Source organism: Diorhabda sublineata, chromosome 6 (assembly GCF_026230105.1).
Source record: "Diorhabda sublineata isolate icDioSubl1.1 chromosome 6, icDioSubl1.1, whole genome shotgun sequence".
Lineage (NCBI taxonomy): Eukaryota > Metazoa > Arthropoda > Insecta > Coleoptera > Chrysomelidae > Diorhabda > Diorhabda sublineata.
The window spans coordinates 15,656,123-15,676,122 of record NC_079479.1 but is presented as its reverse complement, the minus strand read 5'-3'; the positions used below and the strand labels follow the sequence as shown (position 1 = coordinate 15,676,122).

The window sequence follows — 20,000 nt, the reverse complement described above, 5'->3', positions numbered from 1 at the left end:
GACTTAAAAAAATTTGCCAACGAATGCGCCACTATGCCCTTTAATAATATGTATACACATTTCGATTGTATAGTTCTTCCAATATCAGTTGTAGATTATAAAAACAAAAATATGTATATCTTATGCAAGAAAGTATTCGTTAATAGGCAATCGAGTTTCGTTTAAACAGGGTACCAGACATGAACTGAGCCCTTTTTGTAGCTCATTCGTTTTTTTTTTCTGGAAAACGAAATTTCAAAGCAAAAACCATAAAGGAAAATGAATTCTTTGCAAATGAAACAAAAGAAAAAAACATTTCAATTCCAAAGTATCTTTATAAATAGTAATGGTCAGTCAGGAATCGTCTGAACTAGAGTCATCATTTGATTCAATTATGATGGGTTGTAAAGAGAGTGACACCACACACTCAACTTCTTTGATAACATGTTCAACACAGTTTTTCCAAAGCTCTTGGCTGTCTGTCGCTAGAACTTCATTTGCGAGTTATAAAATCTCTTTACTCAGTTTTGGAGACTGATTACATTTTCGTAATTCTGATTTTATATTTACCCATATTAGCTATATAGGGTTAAATATGCAATAGTAAGGAGGTAGTCTGAGAAGAGTATGACCCTGTTCTTTGCAGAGCTTGTCAATATAATAAATTTTCTTCAACTTTTGACCTTTAATAACAGTAAGCAATTCTTTGTTTGTTGGGCTTTTTTACGATCGCTGACAGGAATAGGATTTTCAGACAAAAATTCTAAAATTTGAGCTTTGTTACTACTACAATTTGGTAACTGAAGGAGTTGTCGTGAGTGGTAAGATGCGTTGTCCATAACGATTACTCACTGTGGTGGAATGTTAGGTAAACTCTGTTCATCAAATCAGTTTCAATAATTCTGCTGTCATATCTTCATGATAATAGGCTGCACAGTTTCCAATTTTAGCAAATATTTATTAGGTATTAGGCACGAAACCATCTTTGCTTCCAGCGTGTACTATTATAATGCGTTTCCCTTTAGAACATGGCCCATTCAAACAGCAATTTTTACTATTTTCAACACAACCGCAATTCACTACATCGTGTTTCATTTAGATAAATTGTCTATTAGAGCTTCGATAGTCTTTTATCTGACGCAAATAATCTTGTCGCCATCGAACGATCATTGACGATTCGGTTATTGCCATCCGTTTATTCAGTTTTTTTTGTTTCAAACCACATGCTGACAAAACTAACGCAATGTTTCTATTAATTGGTATAATTGTATTCTGGATAATCTGCCACCTTTTGTCGTATTACTTCTAATGTCGCAGACCTGTTCTCCTTACATAAACTATCCCTACGTATAAAATCTTGAGTAACTTTGTCAACTGAATTCAGTTTTTCTTAACATGTTTTTCGGTTCTGTGACTACTCGATAAATAGAAAATTTATTTACTCTTGTTAATTCAGCAATTCTTATTGTGATTGCATTATCAGATTTTTCTTTTTTAAACATTCGTATATACTCGTATTTAAAATAAATTGCTGTATTTGTATATCTTATTAAATTCATACCTGTCTTTATTCCCACTGCACTGTGCAATTTCATTGTCTTCATTCGCCTATAGTCTAAAAAACTCCATATTTATAATTATTTTAAGAAATTTATGAATTAAATAAATTTTACCAAGCGACGATAATGTCCAGCAAGAATATTTCGAAGAAATTGTGAACATACAGCTTCGGCAAATAGAAATTGATTTATGGTTAAGATTCCATGTTTTCATTGGTAAACCGTGTAGATGATAAGACCACGTAGATTGACGGTTTGTTAGATATTTATACGGGGAGTAAACATTGTTCTTTCATTTCTTAATTTAGTATGAATGTCGTGCGTATTTATGAATTATTGATTCATTCTCGCATAACTGTCTTGCAATTGATATTTGAAAAGCTATACTTCGCTCGGTGACCAAAGAGGACATTACGCAAAAAGATTTTACCTCTTGAAATAAAAGCTGGTATAAAAACTCACATTAAATCTTTTCCGCTTGTATCTGCTCGTTACTACCGCTCAGATTCAGAAAGGAAGTACTTGCAGCTAGATTTAAATATCAGTATATATATATATATATATATATATATATATATATATATATATATATATATATATATATATATTGTTATGGTATGAATATATCCAAAACAAATTATTAAATAATAATAAGATATAAATAAAGCAGTTTATCACAATAAAATAAATAACATTCTTTATATTAAGTTTTGGCCAACACTATATTCTAAATTCTTATTTAATTTTGACAAATCCTGTATAATCAAAGAATTTAATCCATAAATTGACAGATAAAAACAGGAGCACCAACTTCAAAAATTTGTGTGACATACCAACATAAATTTTAAGGTTATAAATGATAAAATTTAAAAATTTTGACAACTGCAATGATAAAATTAATAACATAGGAATGAAATAAATACAACAAAGAAATTATAGAATAATATTATTTGAATAAAGTCACAGTAATTTAAAAATTTAGAAATGACAATTTAGTAACTAACTTTTAAAATGAATATCATGGGTTAAATAAAAAAAAATGAATAAAAAAAAAGAGAAGGAAGAAGAGAATCAACAACGGGGAAAAAATTTGTTTTGGCAAGAAAAGAAAAGAGTAAAATAATTTTAATTGAAATTTAAAAAATTAAAATCTTGATAAAAAAGGCATAAAATATTGAAAGGATTGATAATTAATAATTGTATAAGTGTAGTAATAAGAAATTAGTGAAAACAATTAAATAAAGTGAAATAAGTGAGAATACTCACAAAGGGACAATTTCCAAGATAAAGAAGTTGTGAAAAGGAAAAGAACAGGAGTGGAACTACAGCGGAGTATCTGTTTATTCTGCAAGGCCGTAACAATTTCCAATAAAAAAAAAATTAAAAATACAACATAACAAACACTTAAGGTACTGTTCTATTAAGTTTAAGTATTTCTTTTAGTATATAATATTTGAGTTCACATTTCCATATAATTTAGTTTTATGAGTGTAATTATGAGTATGAATGAATGAATGAATGTTTGTAAAATAAAATAATTGTAAAGGCTAGTTAAGAAATTGTATATTTTGAATATTTTATTCATTATAAAGAACAGACCCGGTCTTAAAACTATTATAATCTGACCTTATAACCATAATAATTTATCGCAATAAAATTTTTTAATTTGACCTCACAATATAATACCCTGAGAATAAAAAAAAATAATAATAACATAATAAAATAAAGAAATTCAAATAATTATTAATGGCGCCCAAATTAAAATCTGATTTTATTTAAAATAAAATTTATAAAAATAAACATTACACACTATTAATACCATAACAATATATATATATATATATATATATATATATATATATATATATATATATATATATATATATATAAGCTTTGACGATGAGTTTCGAGTTGTTCCTAACCACTAGACGGTCATCTAATAAACAGTTACAACTTCTATACTCGACTCACAAAACCATCAGCAAACTAAAGTACTTTTATGCCAGCATCCAAGGAGACTAAAACTATAATCTTAATTTCTTTTCCATAATTTTGTTAACTTTTTGTATTTGAAAATTTTTAAAAATTACATAATTTTTTTTGTTTTTATTCCTATAGTACAAGACATGTATATAAAAAATGTAATAACAACCAATATATACATATGGAAACAATGAATTGTCAGTTACCTAGTTATCTACATAGCTATCATGTGCCCCACCGCAGCCAAATGTATACACAACAACACAGCTAGAACAACTAAACAACTGAAATATGTATCCAAACAATGTTAAATCCCAACAAACAATATCTCAATAACCCTTCTCTGGAATGATCTTCCTCCCTCCACAACACCGCATATGCTATCCATAAAAACCACAAACACAAACTCTGTACCAATACAAACTCCCCAACCAATCGAGGTATACCAAAGCGAGCTGTAGTTACTAAAACAGTCGATTTCTTCATTAGATTATATGTTTTCCCCAATATTAAATTATATTTTGAGTTCTTATCCTCATATATCGTTTTGATTGTAACATATTTCCACCATTAGGTCTGCCAACTCTTTACATCGTCTATCAAAATCGTCATCTGACAACTCTGGAGCTAACGTTACTTTGTATAGATGGAATTTATTATCACGTAAAATTTTCATTACGGATGTTCTCTGGATATTTGTCTAGTACTCAAGTGTGGATCGTTTTCTAACAGGAAAAAAACATATAAAGATTTTTTTTCTGTTGATGCAGATTTGGATAAATCTTTTACTGAACCACTTTTTTACTAATTTACTGCCAGTGGATCTTGTTATAGGATTTCGGTTAGGATATAAATTATTAAAGATATTAGACGTTTCTTGTCGACTTCTACGCCTATCACCATATCCTAATATGATTAAAATATCAATTCGTTCTATTTCAGATAAACGATTCATTATTCATTGTGACTTTCAATAAACTTAAATAATACTAATTTATTGAAACTTCGATTATGGATTATTTTAACTTCGGTGGAGATAACGCAAATGTAGCTATAACTCCGAAATCATGGCATTTAGGTATAGGGAATATTAGATGAAAAATAAGTATTGTATTTCTTAAGGATTTCGGAAAATATACAGTGTGATCCATTTGAAATAACAAAGTTCATTATTTTTCCAGAAAAAGGAAAATTTATAAAAATCGGAAATACCGTTTCCAAAATAATTGAGGGGTTCCATACATAAAACTCACAAAATTTTTCTCTGCATAATTCAAACAAAAGTCTTGCAGCCCCCTTGAAAATAGCATATGCAAAGTAGGAGAATCTTATTCAACTCTTGTCTTTTATTCCACCGATACATCAAAACCTTGCCCATTAAAAAACTAAAAATAAGAGACAAATTTTGGACCAAAGGGGTCCAAGTGATTTTTGTTTTGAAAAAATACAAAAATGTACTTTCCGTCAGGTGAAAATATACGAAATGTTGCACAGATATAACAATATTCAACTAACTTTGACTTCCAATATCTCCAAAGAAAATGACACTTAGACTCTTTTGGTTCTTACCCCTTCCATTCTGAGTTTATTCAATTCTGACATTTAATGATTCATGCGCTCTCATATGTTTAGCAATCGTATCACTCAATTTTCTTAAGTTTTTATCCAACTTCCCTGGAATAAGCAGAGACCTCCCATATAATTATGAATTAACAATTTTTTTATTTTGAATGCGGTTTTTTACTAAATCCCAAGCATTTTCATAATTGTCTGCGACAAACTCTAACGATTTTACTACCTGTGATGCAGAACACCTCAAAGTAGACCCCAAATAATTAATATCTTGTAACTTTGGATTGTTACGAATCAAGGAAACATATAAATCATGAATTATCCAGTCCTTAAAATAGAATTAAGGTTACAAAAATTGCGATAGAGCTAAAAATTGGTATGAATGTTCAGAATTCTATTATAAATGAATTGTGAAAAGTCCCCATCAATCCCCCTTGTGCAAAAATAGGTTTTTCGTATGTATTGTATCTACAGTACTATACTATAAGTAGTTTATTCGTAATATGCACGCGTTTCCACACCACCTATGAGGTTGAATACTTGGCACTTTTTTTTAACGTGGTTTCCCCGGTAGGCCTACTATTCCATGACCTATTTTGATCCTATTGAATTCAAATTGAGTATTGAAAATGATGAAAGCTGTGTAAATTATGTAATATATAAATGAAAAATTAATTTGGAAAAATTATTCTATTTCTTTTTCGTACCAAGCTTGATATAAAATATCATGGAGACTATCAATAAAACATACAAATTGTTGATGATCCTGATTTTTCTGTAATAATAATTTCATCACCATACTCCAACTTCAATCGCATTTCAATGGTTCTGTTATGTATTGTTGATTTTTTACAATATTTTTCAATTCGTCTGATGTACTCTAATATACTTAAATATTTCTCTCATCGCAATATTTGTAGCTTCATCTTGAGGACAACCGACTTTACCCCCAGTGATAGGTTTCAAAAAAGAATTGTAGCAATCGTTATGATACTTAGCCTCGGCAGTGACTAAATCATATTCAAATTCAATTCCAGCAGCAACAGCTTTGGCTACATAATCACAACGAGTTTTAGCTATAGTTAGAGTTAGTTAGTCTTTTAACGAAAGTGTAGTCACTTTAAAAATATTACGTCGGTATTGCAGTGCTTTTTTCTTCTCAAACTCTTCATTTAATTCATTGCCGCAAAATAAACAACACTGATTGAAGCAAAATGTCGTTTTACTTACTCGTACTCTAGTTCGAGGAGGACTTATTTTTGATGAACCAGCTTCTTCATCTTGGAGCAGTCTTTTCACGGCATCAATAATTTTTTCGACATTGCACATGAATTTTTACAGATGTCTGATCTTTCAGGTACTCCGAAAACTCATCGCCTCTTTCAATACTTGCATCAATTAATGCTTCCATCCAGTGATCAACAGTAACAACTCCACTTTCAGTCAAAGGTTGACTACAAATAAAGCAGAATTGAGACATTTTTTTTAAACAATAAAATGCACAAACTTCCTTACAAAATATAAGCGATAGCCACGAGTTGTGACTACTAAGGAATGCTTACGACTAACAGTATTTTGTTGAGTATGAGACCTTTGAAAAGGAGCAAGTATAAGAGCATCGCCACGCTAACAATTGAATGGAAGACATGAGATGTTACTTAAGGCCATGCGACTAAATGACAATGGGGGCGGAGTTTTTGACGTTCATTTGTGTTCTAAGAATTTTATAATTTGTATGTATGAGACACAGGGACTTTTTACTCGTATAACGGTTCAAAAATGTATATAAAAGTACATTAACGTGCATATTACGAATAAAATATTTTTTCCAATTCTTTCAACCGCTATATCACGGAAATGGCAATACTTATGAAAAAAAGTGTGGATACATTTTTTAATTTATAATTAATTTAATTATTGTTGTTATTTGTTACACGGCAGTGTTGATTAAAATCAATCTAGGTCTTTATATACATTTTATTTACATCTTCATATATATATACATCATCTATCACTTATATCTTATAAAACCAACCATGTGCTAAAAAACCCGGTAAAACCATATATTAACTTAACCTTACTTTTCTCAATAATAATCAACTACAAATCAAGCGCCATCTCTATAAGAAAGCATTAACTTGAAATAACTCCTAAAGATTTCTATTATAACACCCTCTCTTAATGCGCATCTTATAGAGTCTATAAATTAATATACAATCATATTCAAAATATCACCTATATTACATGAAATTAACAAATAAAATAAAATTAACCCTCTCTCGTTTCAAAATCTAAACCTAATTGTTTACAATTTGAGTAAAATTGTGGTTTTTGCAATCCTTTTGTTAATAAGTCTGCTAACTGACATTTTGTATTTATATATTCAAGGACAATACAATCATTTTTTACATTCTCATGAATAAAGTTATATTTTATGTCTATGTGTTTGACACGTTTATTATTCTCAGGATTTTTAACAAGTGCAATACAACCCTGATTATCTTCAAATACTTTAAAAAAATTCACATCAAGATTCATATCTTTCAATTCAATCTTTTTAACCACAAAGAATCCTGGACAGCAGCACATAAAGCTATCAACTCCGCTTCAGTACTGGACAATGCAACACAGTTTTGCTTTCTGGTTACCCACAATACTGTATTACCAAAAATTTTAATAATGTACCCCGACACTGATCTTCTGTCATTCACGTCTCCTGTCCGAATCTACATAACAGCTCAATGGTAATTCATTCATTCTCTTTAATCTTGCCTTTAATGTTCCTTTTAAATACCTTAACAGCCTTTTTAGTCCAATCCAAATTTCTTCTGAAGGCTTCTTAGCAAATACCCACTTTGTACTTAGTATTTCTGCATTCTTGGGCATTGGTGCTTCTATCCAAGTTTTATTTTTCTCTATTGAACTTATTTCTCTTTTCATCGCTTCCATCCATAAGTCCTTGTCTCTTCTATCAGTCAAGTCTTCCACTGTTTCGGGTACATTCTCAACATATGACATTGCATCAAAGGCCATATACATTTCAAACTCATTATATCTGTTAGGTTTTCGCCTGGTTCGTTTTTCTTGTATTTCTTGTCCTCTGTCTTGTAAATCATCTTCTTGTAATACCTGTATCTCTTCTTGTATTTGTTTTACTTCTTCTTGTTCATCGTCACTTTCTTCTATTATTGCATTTTTGCTATCAAGTTTTCCATTTTCCTTCAACTCCATTCCTTCATTTTTAAAATAAAATTCGCTCTCATTAAACATTACATCTCTTGCAATGACTACTTTCTGTTCCATGATATCCCATAATCTGTATCCTGTCATTGTGTATCCAATCATCATACACTTCTTCGCTTTAGAATCAAATTTTTTTCTAAATTGTTTTGGAATGTGGCAATATGCTGTAGATCCAAAAACTCTTAAATTACTAATGTCCGGTTTCTTCCCATTCCATATTTCAGCCGGAGTAACTTGTAAAGCACTACTTGGGCTTCTATTTAGAACGTATGCTTCAACTCGAACTGCTTCGCTCCAAAATTCTTTAGGAATATTAGCGTCTTGCATCATGGTCCTTGCTTTGTCCACCAAGCTTCTATTAAAGCATTCTGCCTTACCATTTTGTTCAGGACTGTAAGGTGTTGTATAGTCAATAAATGTCCCATTCTCCCTGCAAAATTGCTTTATTTCATTTGTAATGTATTCCCTTCCATTGTCACATCTCAATGTAGCTAATTTTAAATTAAACTTAGCCTGAACCATTCTCACATATTCTCGGAAACATTCATACACTCCACTCTTAGCTCTTATTACATAAACGTAAACAAAATTAGAATAGTCATCTATGAAAGTTACAAAGTACTTGCCTTGTTCGTGACTAATTGGAGTTATTGGTCCTGCAACATCTTTGTGCACTATCTCAAGTAATCGTTTAGCTCTTGTGCGCGTTCCAAAATTCAACCTGGTCATTTTACCCTTTACGCAAGATTCACAAAAATCAACTTTACCTTTTTTGAGATTTTTTATACCAGTTACCAAATTATTTTTAATTAATTTCTCTAAATTTGCATTACATACATGACCTAATCTTTGATGCCACAATTTTATTTCATCATTTTCATTTTCAATATTTAAAGACTCTACATTGTTTACTTTAAAGGATATTTCATATAAATTGTTTCTATAACCAATTCCGATTAATTTTTTTTCACTATACATTAGTACCTTCCCTTTTTCAAAAACAACTTTTACATTTACACTTTCTAACCTTTTTACAGACAATAGATTTCGCCTTAAATTTGGGACATACAGAACATTTTTAATTTTACATTTGATTTCTTTTCCATTGACCTCACTAAAAACTTCAATATTTCCTACTCCAATGGCTTCCATGTAATTGTTGTTTTTTGCAACCGCTATTTTAATTGGTTTTTTCAACTTCATAAAATCATGAAAATACATTTTATCATTTACTAAATGATAAGTACACCCTGATTCGATATAAAATACTAAATTTTGGTTACTTACAGTTTGGTAACAATCTTCTAAATTAGAGTTTAAATTTGACAAAAAACAAATACCTTGTCCATCTTGTACCTCATCAAGTTCAGTTCCTTCTTCATTTTCCATATAGTTTGCTCCCTTATTGTTATTGTCCTGATACTCATGGTCATAATTTCTTCTATAGCTTGTTTCTTTATATCCTCTTCCTCTGTAGCCAAATCCTCCTCTATAACAATTTCCTCTAAAATTCCCATAACCCCGAAAACTACTTTGACCTCCAATAAAACTGCCTCTGCTTGAACCTCTGTTTCCTCCTCTCTGATTTCGACAATTTTTCCTATAATGACCTCTTTGTCCACAAGTATAACATACACCTGGACTATAAGTTGAAAAAGCTGATGAGTTTACACTATCTTGCTGATAATTTCTGCTTTCGCTATTGGCTTCATACAATGCACTTTTTCTTTCAACTTCAGCTCTAATTTAGTTTTTGCTAAACTTATTGTTAGATCTTCTGGTGGTATGTTCTCTAATATGGTTATTACGGTTTCAAACTCTTTCGGCATAGCACGTAATAAACTATAAACAATATCTTGCTCTTTCATGTCTGCGCCTGTAGCATTTAATTTTCTTATGGTTTCATCAAAATCAGACAAAAACTTTTCTAATTTGCTACTATCTTGAAGTTTCATAGACATTAGTTTTCTTCTTAGAATTAACTGGCCCGGAATGCCTTTCTTTTCGTATCTTTCCTCTAAAACTGTCCATATACTAAAAGCTGTATCTTTTCCTCTAATTAAATCTACTTGCGAGTCGTCCAAACACTGCACTATAAGACTTACATTTATTGTCCTTCTTCTTTGCTTCAGCCCGAAGTTTGTCACTTTTATAATCAGAATCATTAAATTCCTTTTCGATACATTCCAACACATCTTTTTCTTCAAACAAAATACTCATACGATACTTCCATGTGTGATAATTTAATCCATTTAATAATTCTACATTAAAATGGTTTTTAATGCCAATAATACTGTTCACCTCCATTTTTTTTTCTTTTTTTATAATAACGACCTTTTTCAATATTGAGTTGTGACCTGGGCCCATAACCTGTTATTTGTTACACAGCAGTGTTGATTAAAATCAATCTAGGTCTTTATATACATTTTATTTACATCTTCATATATATACATACATCATCTATCACTTATATCTTATAAAACCAACCATGTGCTAAAAAACCCGGTAAAACCATATATTAGCTTAACCTTACTTTTCTCAATAATAATCAACTACAAATCAAGCGCCATCTCTATAAGAAAGCATTAACTTAAAATAACTCCTAAATATTTCTATTATAACAATTATAATTTAAGGGAACACCTGGGATGCTATAATATTCTAGTTTGTTAATCAGAATTGCATGATCAATGCAATCGAAGGCCTTAGCGATATCACAAAAAACTGGAGCCGTTTAAAATTTATTGTTAAGTGAATTATATATTTCGTTGAGAACAGAAAAAGTAGCGGCATTAGTAGGTAGGAAACCAAATTGTCGAGCTATCCAGATTTTATGTTTGAAAAGAAAAGGTAATAGACCGTTTTTCATTAGTCGTTCAATTATCTTCAATAGTATTGGTTATAATGCAATATGACGATAGTTACTAATGATATTTCTCTCACCATCATTTTCAAAGAATTCTTTGATTAGAGAACATAAAACGTTAATAATCACTTCTGGAAAATTCAAAAATAACTTTGCTGATAACCCATCGTTGCTGCAGGAAGTCTTGTTTTGAATGTTGAGTGTGATTTGCTTTAGCTCAAATCTATCTACAGGTCTGAGGAAGAGACTGTCACTGATTTTTTAGAAGCGTTTGATGAACTGGTTTTGTTTCTCAAATCATTGATACGAGGCCAAGTTTCTTTCGAAGAATTTTTAGCTCTCGAGATCTATAGTTATAGATATATGTAATTATGATGTAAGCATTGTCTGTGAACTTTTTAATACACAAGAGTGATCTCATATTCTTGGTTGAAGTGTGTGTTCCTTTCCTGTTCCATGATTTGTGATGACTAGTTTTACGAGGGCGAAGAGGAAATGCTGTATTGTTGCACCTGATAATTTTATCGAGAAAGTCTGAAAATTTAGAGTCCATATCGTCATAAAAATCAATTCAATCATTAGCTAAACACAAGTTATAAAATTTGATGAGTTTTGTTTAGAGAAAATCCTCACCAACCGAGTGTGTTTCTTAAGAGATTTACAAGGTATTACAAATTCGGCATAAACAGCATCATGGTCAGACAGACCTGAATTGATTACTAAGTAATTCATATCATGGGATAGGAAGTCTGACACTATGAAATCTAGAATTGAGGAAGTTGTTTTAGTAATTCGAATGGCACATTCATTAGTAAAGTCAATGTTAAAATCACGCATAGAACTCTTCTACTTTTAGTAGGCAGAGCGTCGAATAAATTTAAAAAGTTCTCGAAAAAAGAATGAATATTAGATTTAGATAGATAAATACAAATAATGCATAAATCGATAATTTTATTGTATGGAAAATTCAAAAGCATTTTCTACAAATGAAAAATCAGAATTTGATACAGCCGAGATTTACCCCTGTCATATCTGCTAATAACTATATTTTTCGATAAAAACTGGTTCATTTTCATGTAGCAACTAACTGCGGTAACCCCAACTTCTCTTAAAACAAATACAACTCGTCCGTTTTGTTGCATATCACTGAATATTAATTAGAACTAATCTCTATTTACGGTCCTTAAAACTTAGGATTCTAGTACCCCTGGACGTGTCCTATTATCTAAAAATTTTTCCTAGAAGAATTGGCAGTAAAGTAACGGTTATTGCTATCTCTAATTTGTTGATGGTGAATTCTCCGTTCCGAGGTGATTAAGTTCTGTAGGTAGATAAATCATCATCTACTTCGGCTGAGCTTATGCCATAATAATCATGTAACTGGTAGTAAATTGAATGAAGCTATGGGATCAACGAGCAGACCCTCGGATGCTAAAAACAACCTAATACTTTTGGGAGTATTATCTTCAAAACATAAAGACGTTGGATGGTCATGTAGATAGGCGAGGAATAGCTTGAGAGACGATAAAATAGCAGGTTCCCTTAGTCTAGACATAATGTAACTATTGCCTTCACTAACGGACTTCTGTGTTATCTGACCGTGGTAGAAGTCAACAGGTCTACCAAAAAGTTAGTGTTATTCTGAGAATCTTTTGTTATTTGAAATGATTTATCACACGAAAAGCTGTTTGATTTGCATAAGGCTTGTTTGTCAGATGAGATGGATATTATTTCTGGATGCGAAAAGTCAGTACCTGAAGATTCAACAGACCATTTAAATGAAACTCGGTAGCCACATATCACCTTTAAGCAATTTTCTAGCAGAAACTTTTGTTCGAAAACCTTTTAAATGATATTGTTTTTGGTTCATTGCTTCCATAGAATAAGGGAAAGAACGAATAAACTCCGTAAAATCTGACTTTTCTTTCATATATGTACTATATGATTTGTGGTGCAGCCTGCATGGAGATTGCTGACTATTACATAATGCCACTTTCGATTACTGCTAGGGGACACAGCCTACGAAACCTCTGAAAAACTGGATATACATTGTGTCTACTAAGTTGGAAAACTTTTTTATTAGTGGTTTTATGAAAAAAGTTATTCTTGATAAAAACTTTGGTATGGACCAAAAGTTGAAACGCAACCATCAGATATCAATTTTTTAAAGCAGTATACAAGGTTTGTCAAAAAATTTGAATTTTGTGCAAAAGTATCTTTGTTTTTCACAATTCAGAAAAATGTTATAAAAAAGAACCATATTTAAATATGCAATTACAGCAATTTATTATGAAAATTCAGGTTTTGTGATTATTTACTAATCATTCCGTATTAATTATTCTGGATGGATACAATTTACCTCTCTCACCTGTTAAAAATGTGACAACCTTTCTATTTCATTACTGTTTTTGAACAAACTTGCAATTTACATATACAAAGAATATTTATAGAACAGAAACAAACATTAAATTTTAATTCAATGTCCTACAGCTTCGACATACCCACCTTCTCTTTGTAAACATTCAATTGTTCTTTTGTCAAACTCTTGTATTACTTTTCGTATCACATTTGAAATAATTTTTTGGCATCCTTCAAAAAATAATCCTTTCCAACTGGTCTACATCATCAACTCACTATGACATTCACTATCACTTACTTCATGTTAGAGCATCCTAGATTGTGTTAAATTTGTTCCTGCCAGAATAATTAATACTGAATAATTAGTAAATAATCACAAAACCTGAATTTTCATAATGGCTGTAATTGCATATGCAACTTTCAATTCAAAACAACTTTATAACATTTTTCTGAATTGTCTGAATTTTCTGAAATTCAAATTTTTTGACAAACCTCGTATACTGCTTTAAAAAATTGATACCTGATGGTTGCGTTTTAACTTTTGTACCTTTGTCGTTCTGTAATAAATTTCTAAATATAATACAATCCCCGTTTCTCGTTTCACAAACAATACACACTGAGACCAAACTACACAAATTGCATAAGATGCAGCGCCAAAACAAAAGGAAAAAAAAGAGAGCGCGTCCTCCTTTTAAAAACCCAATTCATAAGCTCCTATATATTTTTTCCTTGTAACTTTCACATATGTCAAGTCCAGTGGATTTTTTTGCTCTTTTTGCAAATAATTAAAAGGAAACAAAGTGGACAACCAATTCGGAAAACTGAAAATTGAATTAGAAAATAACAAAAAGATAGACTAAAGATCTTGTATTATATTATTATTAACATATTGACATCTAATTCAATAATATACTGGATGCGCAATGTTCGGTCCTTTATTATTACACGGTATACTGGGTATACTTCTTCGTATACCTCGGATATCTGTCTCAATTTCACACGTATTGTAATTTAAATCTTTAAAATTTGCAAACCTCTATTTGGACCGAATTTTTTACAGACAAACCCATATTAATGTGTTCCTAATAAAACAACACTTATGCTGGTATAAAATTTTTTCTATTATCCCATCAAGTGAAAGTAACTAGCATCAACATACTAGTTATACCTGGCAACCCAGTAGTTCATCCAGGTAAATAATAAACAACCCTATGTCTGCACATTCTTTATGTTTTATAAATTAAACCCAGAACAAAATTTTCTTATTGTCTTGACGTTGCAACATTAATTGAAAATTTTTTTTTTAAATAATTCAAAATATTCTGTCCACGATTTTTGTAGACAACCCATTTTAATTATATCCCTAATATACTAAATTTATTATAAAATAAGTTTCATTCTATTATCAATGTCGAGTTAGGTTCAGATCTTAAGACTGGTAGAGGACGCCAGCTCCTTAAAGTTCACGCGCTCTGTTGAAATAAAGGAAACACATGATTTGAGTATAAAAGAAACTAAACAACGTCAAAGAAATTTTTATGTTAATAATTATTGTATATTGTGTATGCCCAAGAATAGTTCACCAATAGGATTGATCAATCCCATAAGACGTACATACGCCAATTCTTGAGCCAAGGTCAAGTGATGCTTACGTCACCTGCAGACCTCGACGGCTTGTTTACCATTTACGCTGTGCGGTATTGCTTGTGTTTTTGTTAATTCGAAAAGGTCGTACAAGTGATTGAAGAGTTGGAAATTCGTTTTCTACTTAGTTCTACGTTTTAAAAACTATTATTTGTGTGTATTATATATGTGGAGAATAGTGAACAAAGACAATATTATTGTTTAAGGCAAAATAATCTTGTGAGACTTTCAAGGGTAGGTAAAAATGTTTTGTTATATTAAAGCTGGATTTAAATAGCAAAATAAAAATTAAAATCCAAGTCAGTTACTGGCTGAAAGAAAACCAGCTGAGCAGAAATGACAATTTAATTGGCTTATTTAAATTTCTATTCTTTATACACCACAATAAAAAATTAAAAAAATGGGCGAATCATAACAGCGTTTTTGGTCGGTTGGTTTGCATTTGTCCAGCAACTAATCTAGATTTTTATTTTACTTTTTTTTGCTAAATGAAACTTTGTTTGTTTGATTTTAGTGCATGTAGTATATGTCCAAAAATCAAAATGCCTGGTACACGTTGTGCTGTGTATGGTTGTGGTAATACCTATAAAACAAGGCAGCAAGAACATGAATATTTTATATTTCATCGGTTTCCCAAAGCTAAAGATCTTGTTTCCCAAACTATGAGAAAAGAATGGATATTACGATGCAAACGGGAAGATAAATTTAACCCTGATACTAGCTACATCTGCTCAGTTCATTTCACAGAAAAGGATTATGAAAGAGACTTACAGAATGAATTATTAGGTTGGTGAATTATTTAATTGTTTAGTGTAATAGTTTATAGCTTTCAAAGTCTATACTGTCCCAAAATGATTTTGGTAATGAAATTTGTTCATAAATATATATAATATGTATATGTATTTTAGGTTTACCACTACGAAAAATATTGAAAAAAACCGCTGTTCCTACTTTGGGATTGTATTCAAAAAAATCAACAAGTGAAGCTAGTAGTTCAAGCATCAGTTCCAGAGAAGAAAGACTGGCCAAACGAAATGCAAAGGAGGAAGTGAACAAACTTTTAAAAGTAGCCACGTTAACAGCTCCTATTAATACTTTTTCTGATGATACCGAAGACCATAATCCTAAATCTTTTGGAAGTATTCAGTTTGAAGAGCATGTACCAGAGCCTTCCACTTCATCAACCCCCAACTTTGTCCCAGAAAACTATGATTATAAGGCTTTGTACAATGAGTCTGTAGAGAAATATGAAAAGTTAGAAAGACAGTATGCTCTTTTAAAATCCAGAAGCAATATAAAAAGCACAAATATCAAAAAACTTAATGAACAATTGAAATATTTCAAAAATAAATGCTATAAATCTAGTCCCAAGGTAACATCTCTGTTTCAGAGAAATGAAGCTGCATCTGCTATACTTAGAACTGTTCTTACTCAAAACCAAATTGATTTATTGTTAAAAAAAAAGAAAAGAGTCAACTGGACAAGAGAAGAAATTGTAACAGCCTTTACGCTAAGATACTACAGCAAGAAGTCATATTTATTTTTAAGAAATAAGTTGCATTACTCGTTACCTGGTCTTTCATCATTAAGAAGGTGGGCTTCCCAACTAAACCTTAATCAGGGTATTTTGAAAGATGTTTTATTTCTTCTGAAACTAGCCGGAGAGTCATTTTCTGATTTTGAAAGGACAGTAGTTTTACAGTACGATGAAGTGAAGGTCAAGAAAACTGAAGAATATAATATTGCTCAAGATGAAGTGCTAGGACCAATAATTATATGCAAGTAGTCATGGCTAGAGGGCTCTTTTCAAACTGGAAACAACCAATTTATATAGGTTTCGATCAAAAAATGACCAAATCTCTTTTAATGGATATTATAACTGAACTGCAGTTAAACAGTTAAAAATCGATATTAATCAGACATCTTTTAAGCATCCTGTTGGTGGTAAGAATGTGTATATGTTTGCCGATGCACCTCACCTGCTAAAACTATTACGCAACTGGCTACTTGACAAAGGTTTTATGCTTGAAGATAATTTATTCGTGAATAAAAGTCCACTTGAAGCTCTGGTAACGCTTACTGATAATGAAGTAAATCCCTGCTGGAAAATTAACAAAAAACATCTTGATGTGGAAAAAACTCTCAGACAAAATGTAAAACTAGCTGCTGAATTGCTCTCCAATAGTGTTTCCACTGGACTTTTGCGATACAAGCCTGGACAAGACAAAAATATGTCAGAAAATCTAGGGCATTTTATTGCTGACATAAATGCATGGTTTGATATTTTCAATAGCTATGTTCCGAGGGCAAATATACCTACAAAACATGCTTATGGCATAGATTTAGAAAACCAAAAACAACACCTCAACAAAATTTATCAAATTGTAAAATCAATGAGAGTAATTGGAAAAAATTGTTTGATGACATTCCAAAAAGGTATGTTAATATCAATATCTTCATTACAGCTACTTTATGAGGACATGAAAGAAAGTATGGATGTAAAGTACATATGCACCCATAAATTAAATCAGGACAGTTTAGAAAACTTCTTTTTCCAAATGAGAAGTAGAGGAGGGCCAGATGAGCATCCGTCACCTTTATCTGCGATTTACAGGATTCGCATGATTTTATTAGGAAACAATCCTGGTATCTTAGGGTCAGGTGTCAACACTGATGAAAAAGTACTGGAAGAGTACATCGCCCCAAATGTTTTGAAAACTGCGAATGTTGCCAGTGAAGCTGAGCAGTCCTTTGATATTAACAAAACGCAAGGCAGTTCTTCTTTTTCATCAGTTTCATCTGATTTATCCTCATGCTCAGATTATCATCAAAATTCACAGGAAACGACTAATGATGCTCTAGAATATATTGCTGGTTATCTTGCTAAAAAATACAAAAATATTTTTCCAAGTCTGGGTGATTTTACATACGAAACGACACAAGAACACTCGTATGTACTTAGTATTCCTTCTTGGATTCAACAACTGTCGTACGGTGGTCTCACTAAGCCATCAGAAGAATTTTTAAAAAAAGTTAAAACTTGGAACACTTATTTTGAAAGCCATCATGGAGAATCGTTCAGAAAAGGGCCAGGTGTTGTTTTTAATTTAGCAAAGAAAATCTTTAAAAAAGATTCGAACTATCCATTTAAAATAATTAAGGCTTTTTGTAAATTAAGGACTATAATCAGAATAAATTTTAGAAATCTAAAAGCTAAATTTGAAAGCACGAATTTGAAGAGAAAGTCTGTAAAAGGGGATGAAGATGACGGCAGAAAAACTGGAAAAAAAAATGTTCGAAATTACTCATTGACAGATTTCTACCTATCTCTTTATTTTATATATATCTGATATTTTATTATTTTTCTTAAATTTAATAATTTAGATTATTATTAGAAATACTTTTCATAAATCAGTTTAAATCATTTCATTTGTTTTTACTTTTTAATTTTTAGTTTAAAGTTTGTTAATGGCTTCTGTTTTACTAATTATAAAATACAGATCATTTTAAAAAATAATTCATTTTCTTTAATTTCTTTTCTTCATTGTATACCTATTATAAATGGAACTTAAAATTAACTGAATAATTGGAAATTGGATTTTAAATTAATATTAATTCATAATAATGAATAAAACTTAAAAAAATAACTGTATTTTTGTTAAAATTGGCCTTTAAACTCATCAAATAGTCTAGCTCAACAAAGAGTTAAGACCGGTCGAGGTCTGCAGGTGACGTCACGTATGGCGATTTTTCGCACGCACATGGTAGACACATTCAGTTTATTGAGCAATCCTATTGGTGAACTATTCTTGGTGTATGCCTATAGTTTTTTTGTCAGATTTATTTCCGTTATTTTGAAATATACATTTGTATCGTTACAATGTTATATTTTTAACTACACACACTATTTTAAAATTTCAAATCAAACAAGTTTCATATGACTATTCAAATCACCATCCAAAAGGAATGTCTGCATTTTCCAATATAACCATAAAAGCATCTTTTTTAAATATCACAAAAACAAAAAGATACGAAATAAAGTTTCATGCAAAAAATATAGAAATTAAAATTTCATTCAAATTGTTGATATTGGCAATATAAACAGAGGTATTCCCAATGGACGATTTGTAGCTCCACCGTGCGACAGATAAAAAAGTTAAAAAATCGAAAAATGTAATTTTTTGTCAATGATATCTACAAAGCATATACAAATAATTTTAGTATTTCAGTTCGAAAGTACAGGGTGCGGCAGCATAACTTCCTTTTTTAAAAAGTTCGCCATTTAGTCGGTAGATGTCGTAACGGAGTGCTAGTGGTCTCGTTCGAGAGGGGGGACTATAAAGTTTTGTCCCGGCACAGTTCAGTCGCCATCATGCGTTGGAACAGTGAGGAGCGTGCGTTTGCCGTTGAGGTTTACTTTTCGAGCGGATGTTCTGTGATCGCAACCCAGCGCGCCTTTCGGAATCGCTTTAATTTAGCCCCCTTGGCCCCTGTCCCGAACTGGAAATCAATTGTTACGTGGGTCACTACGTTCAGACAAACTGCAAGTGTGACAAGACGAAGAACTGGAGTCCCTCGGCCCATTAGATCACCGGAGAACATTGAGTTAGTTAGAACTTCAGTGTTGCGATCACCACGGCGTTCTGCGCGCAAACATGCGTCTGCCCTTGGACTTTCCGATCGTTCTGTGAGGAGAATACTTCATGATGATCTTCATTTTCATCCATACAAGATGGCAATTGTGCAGGAACTTTCTGAACGTGACTTCAATTCTCGGAGGAACGCGTGTGAGGTTT

At 31.3% G+C, this 20,000-nt stretch overlaps 1 protein-coding gene across 1 annotated transcript; it reads left to right on the top strand.

The window, feature by feature from the left end:
* Nucleotides 1–15,692: 15,692 nt before the first annotated feature.
* LOC130444927 (THAP domain-containing protein 3-like) lies at nt 15,693–16,990 on the top strand. Its single transcript, XM_056780308.1, has 2 exons — nt 15,693–15,990; nt 16,113–16,990. Exons 1-2 carry the CDS (start codon nt 15,693–15,695, stop codon nt 16,988–16,990), a joined length of 1,176 nt encoding a protein of 391 aa, XP_056636286.1.
* The last annotated feature ends 3,010 nt before the right edge of the window (nt 16,991–20,000 follow it).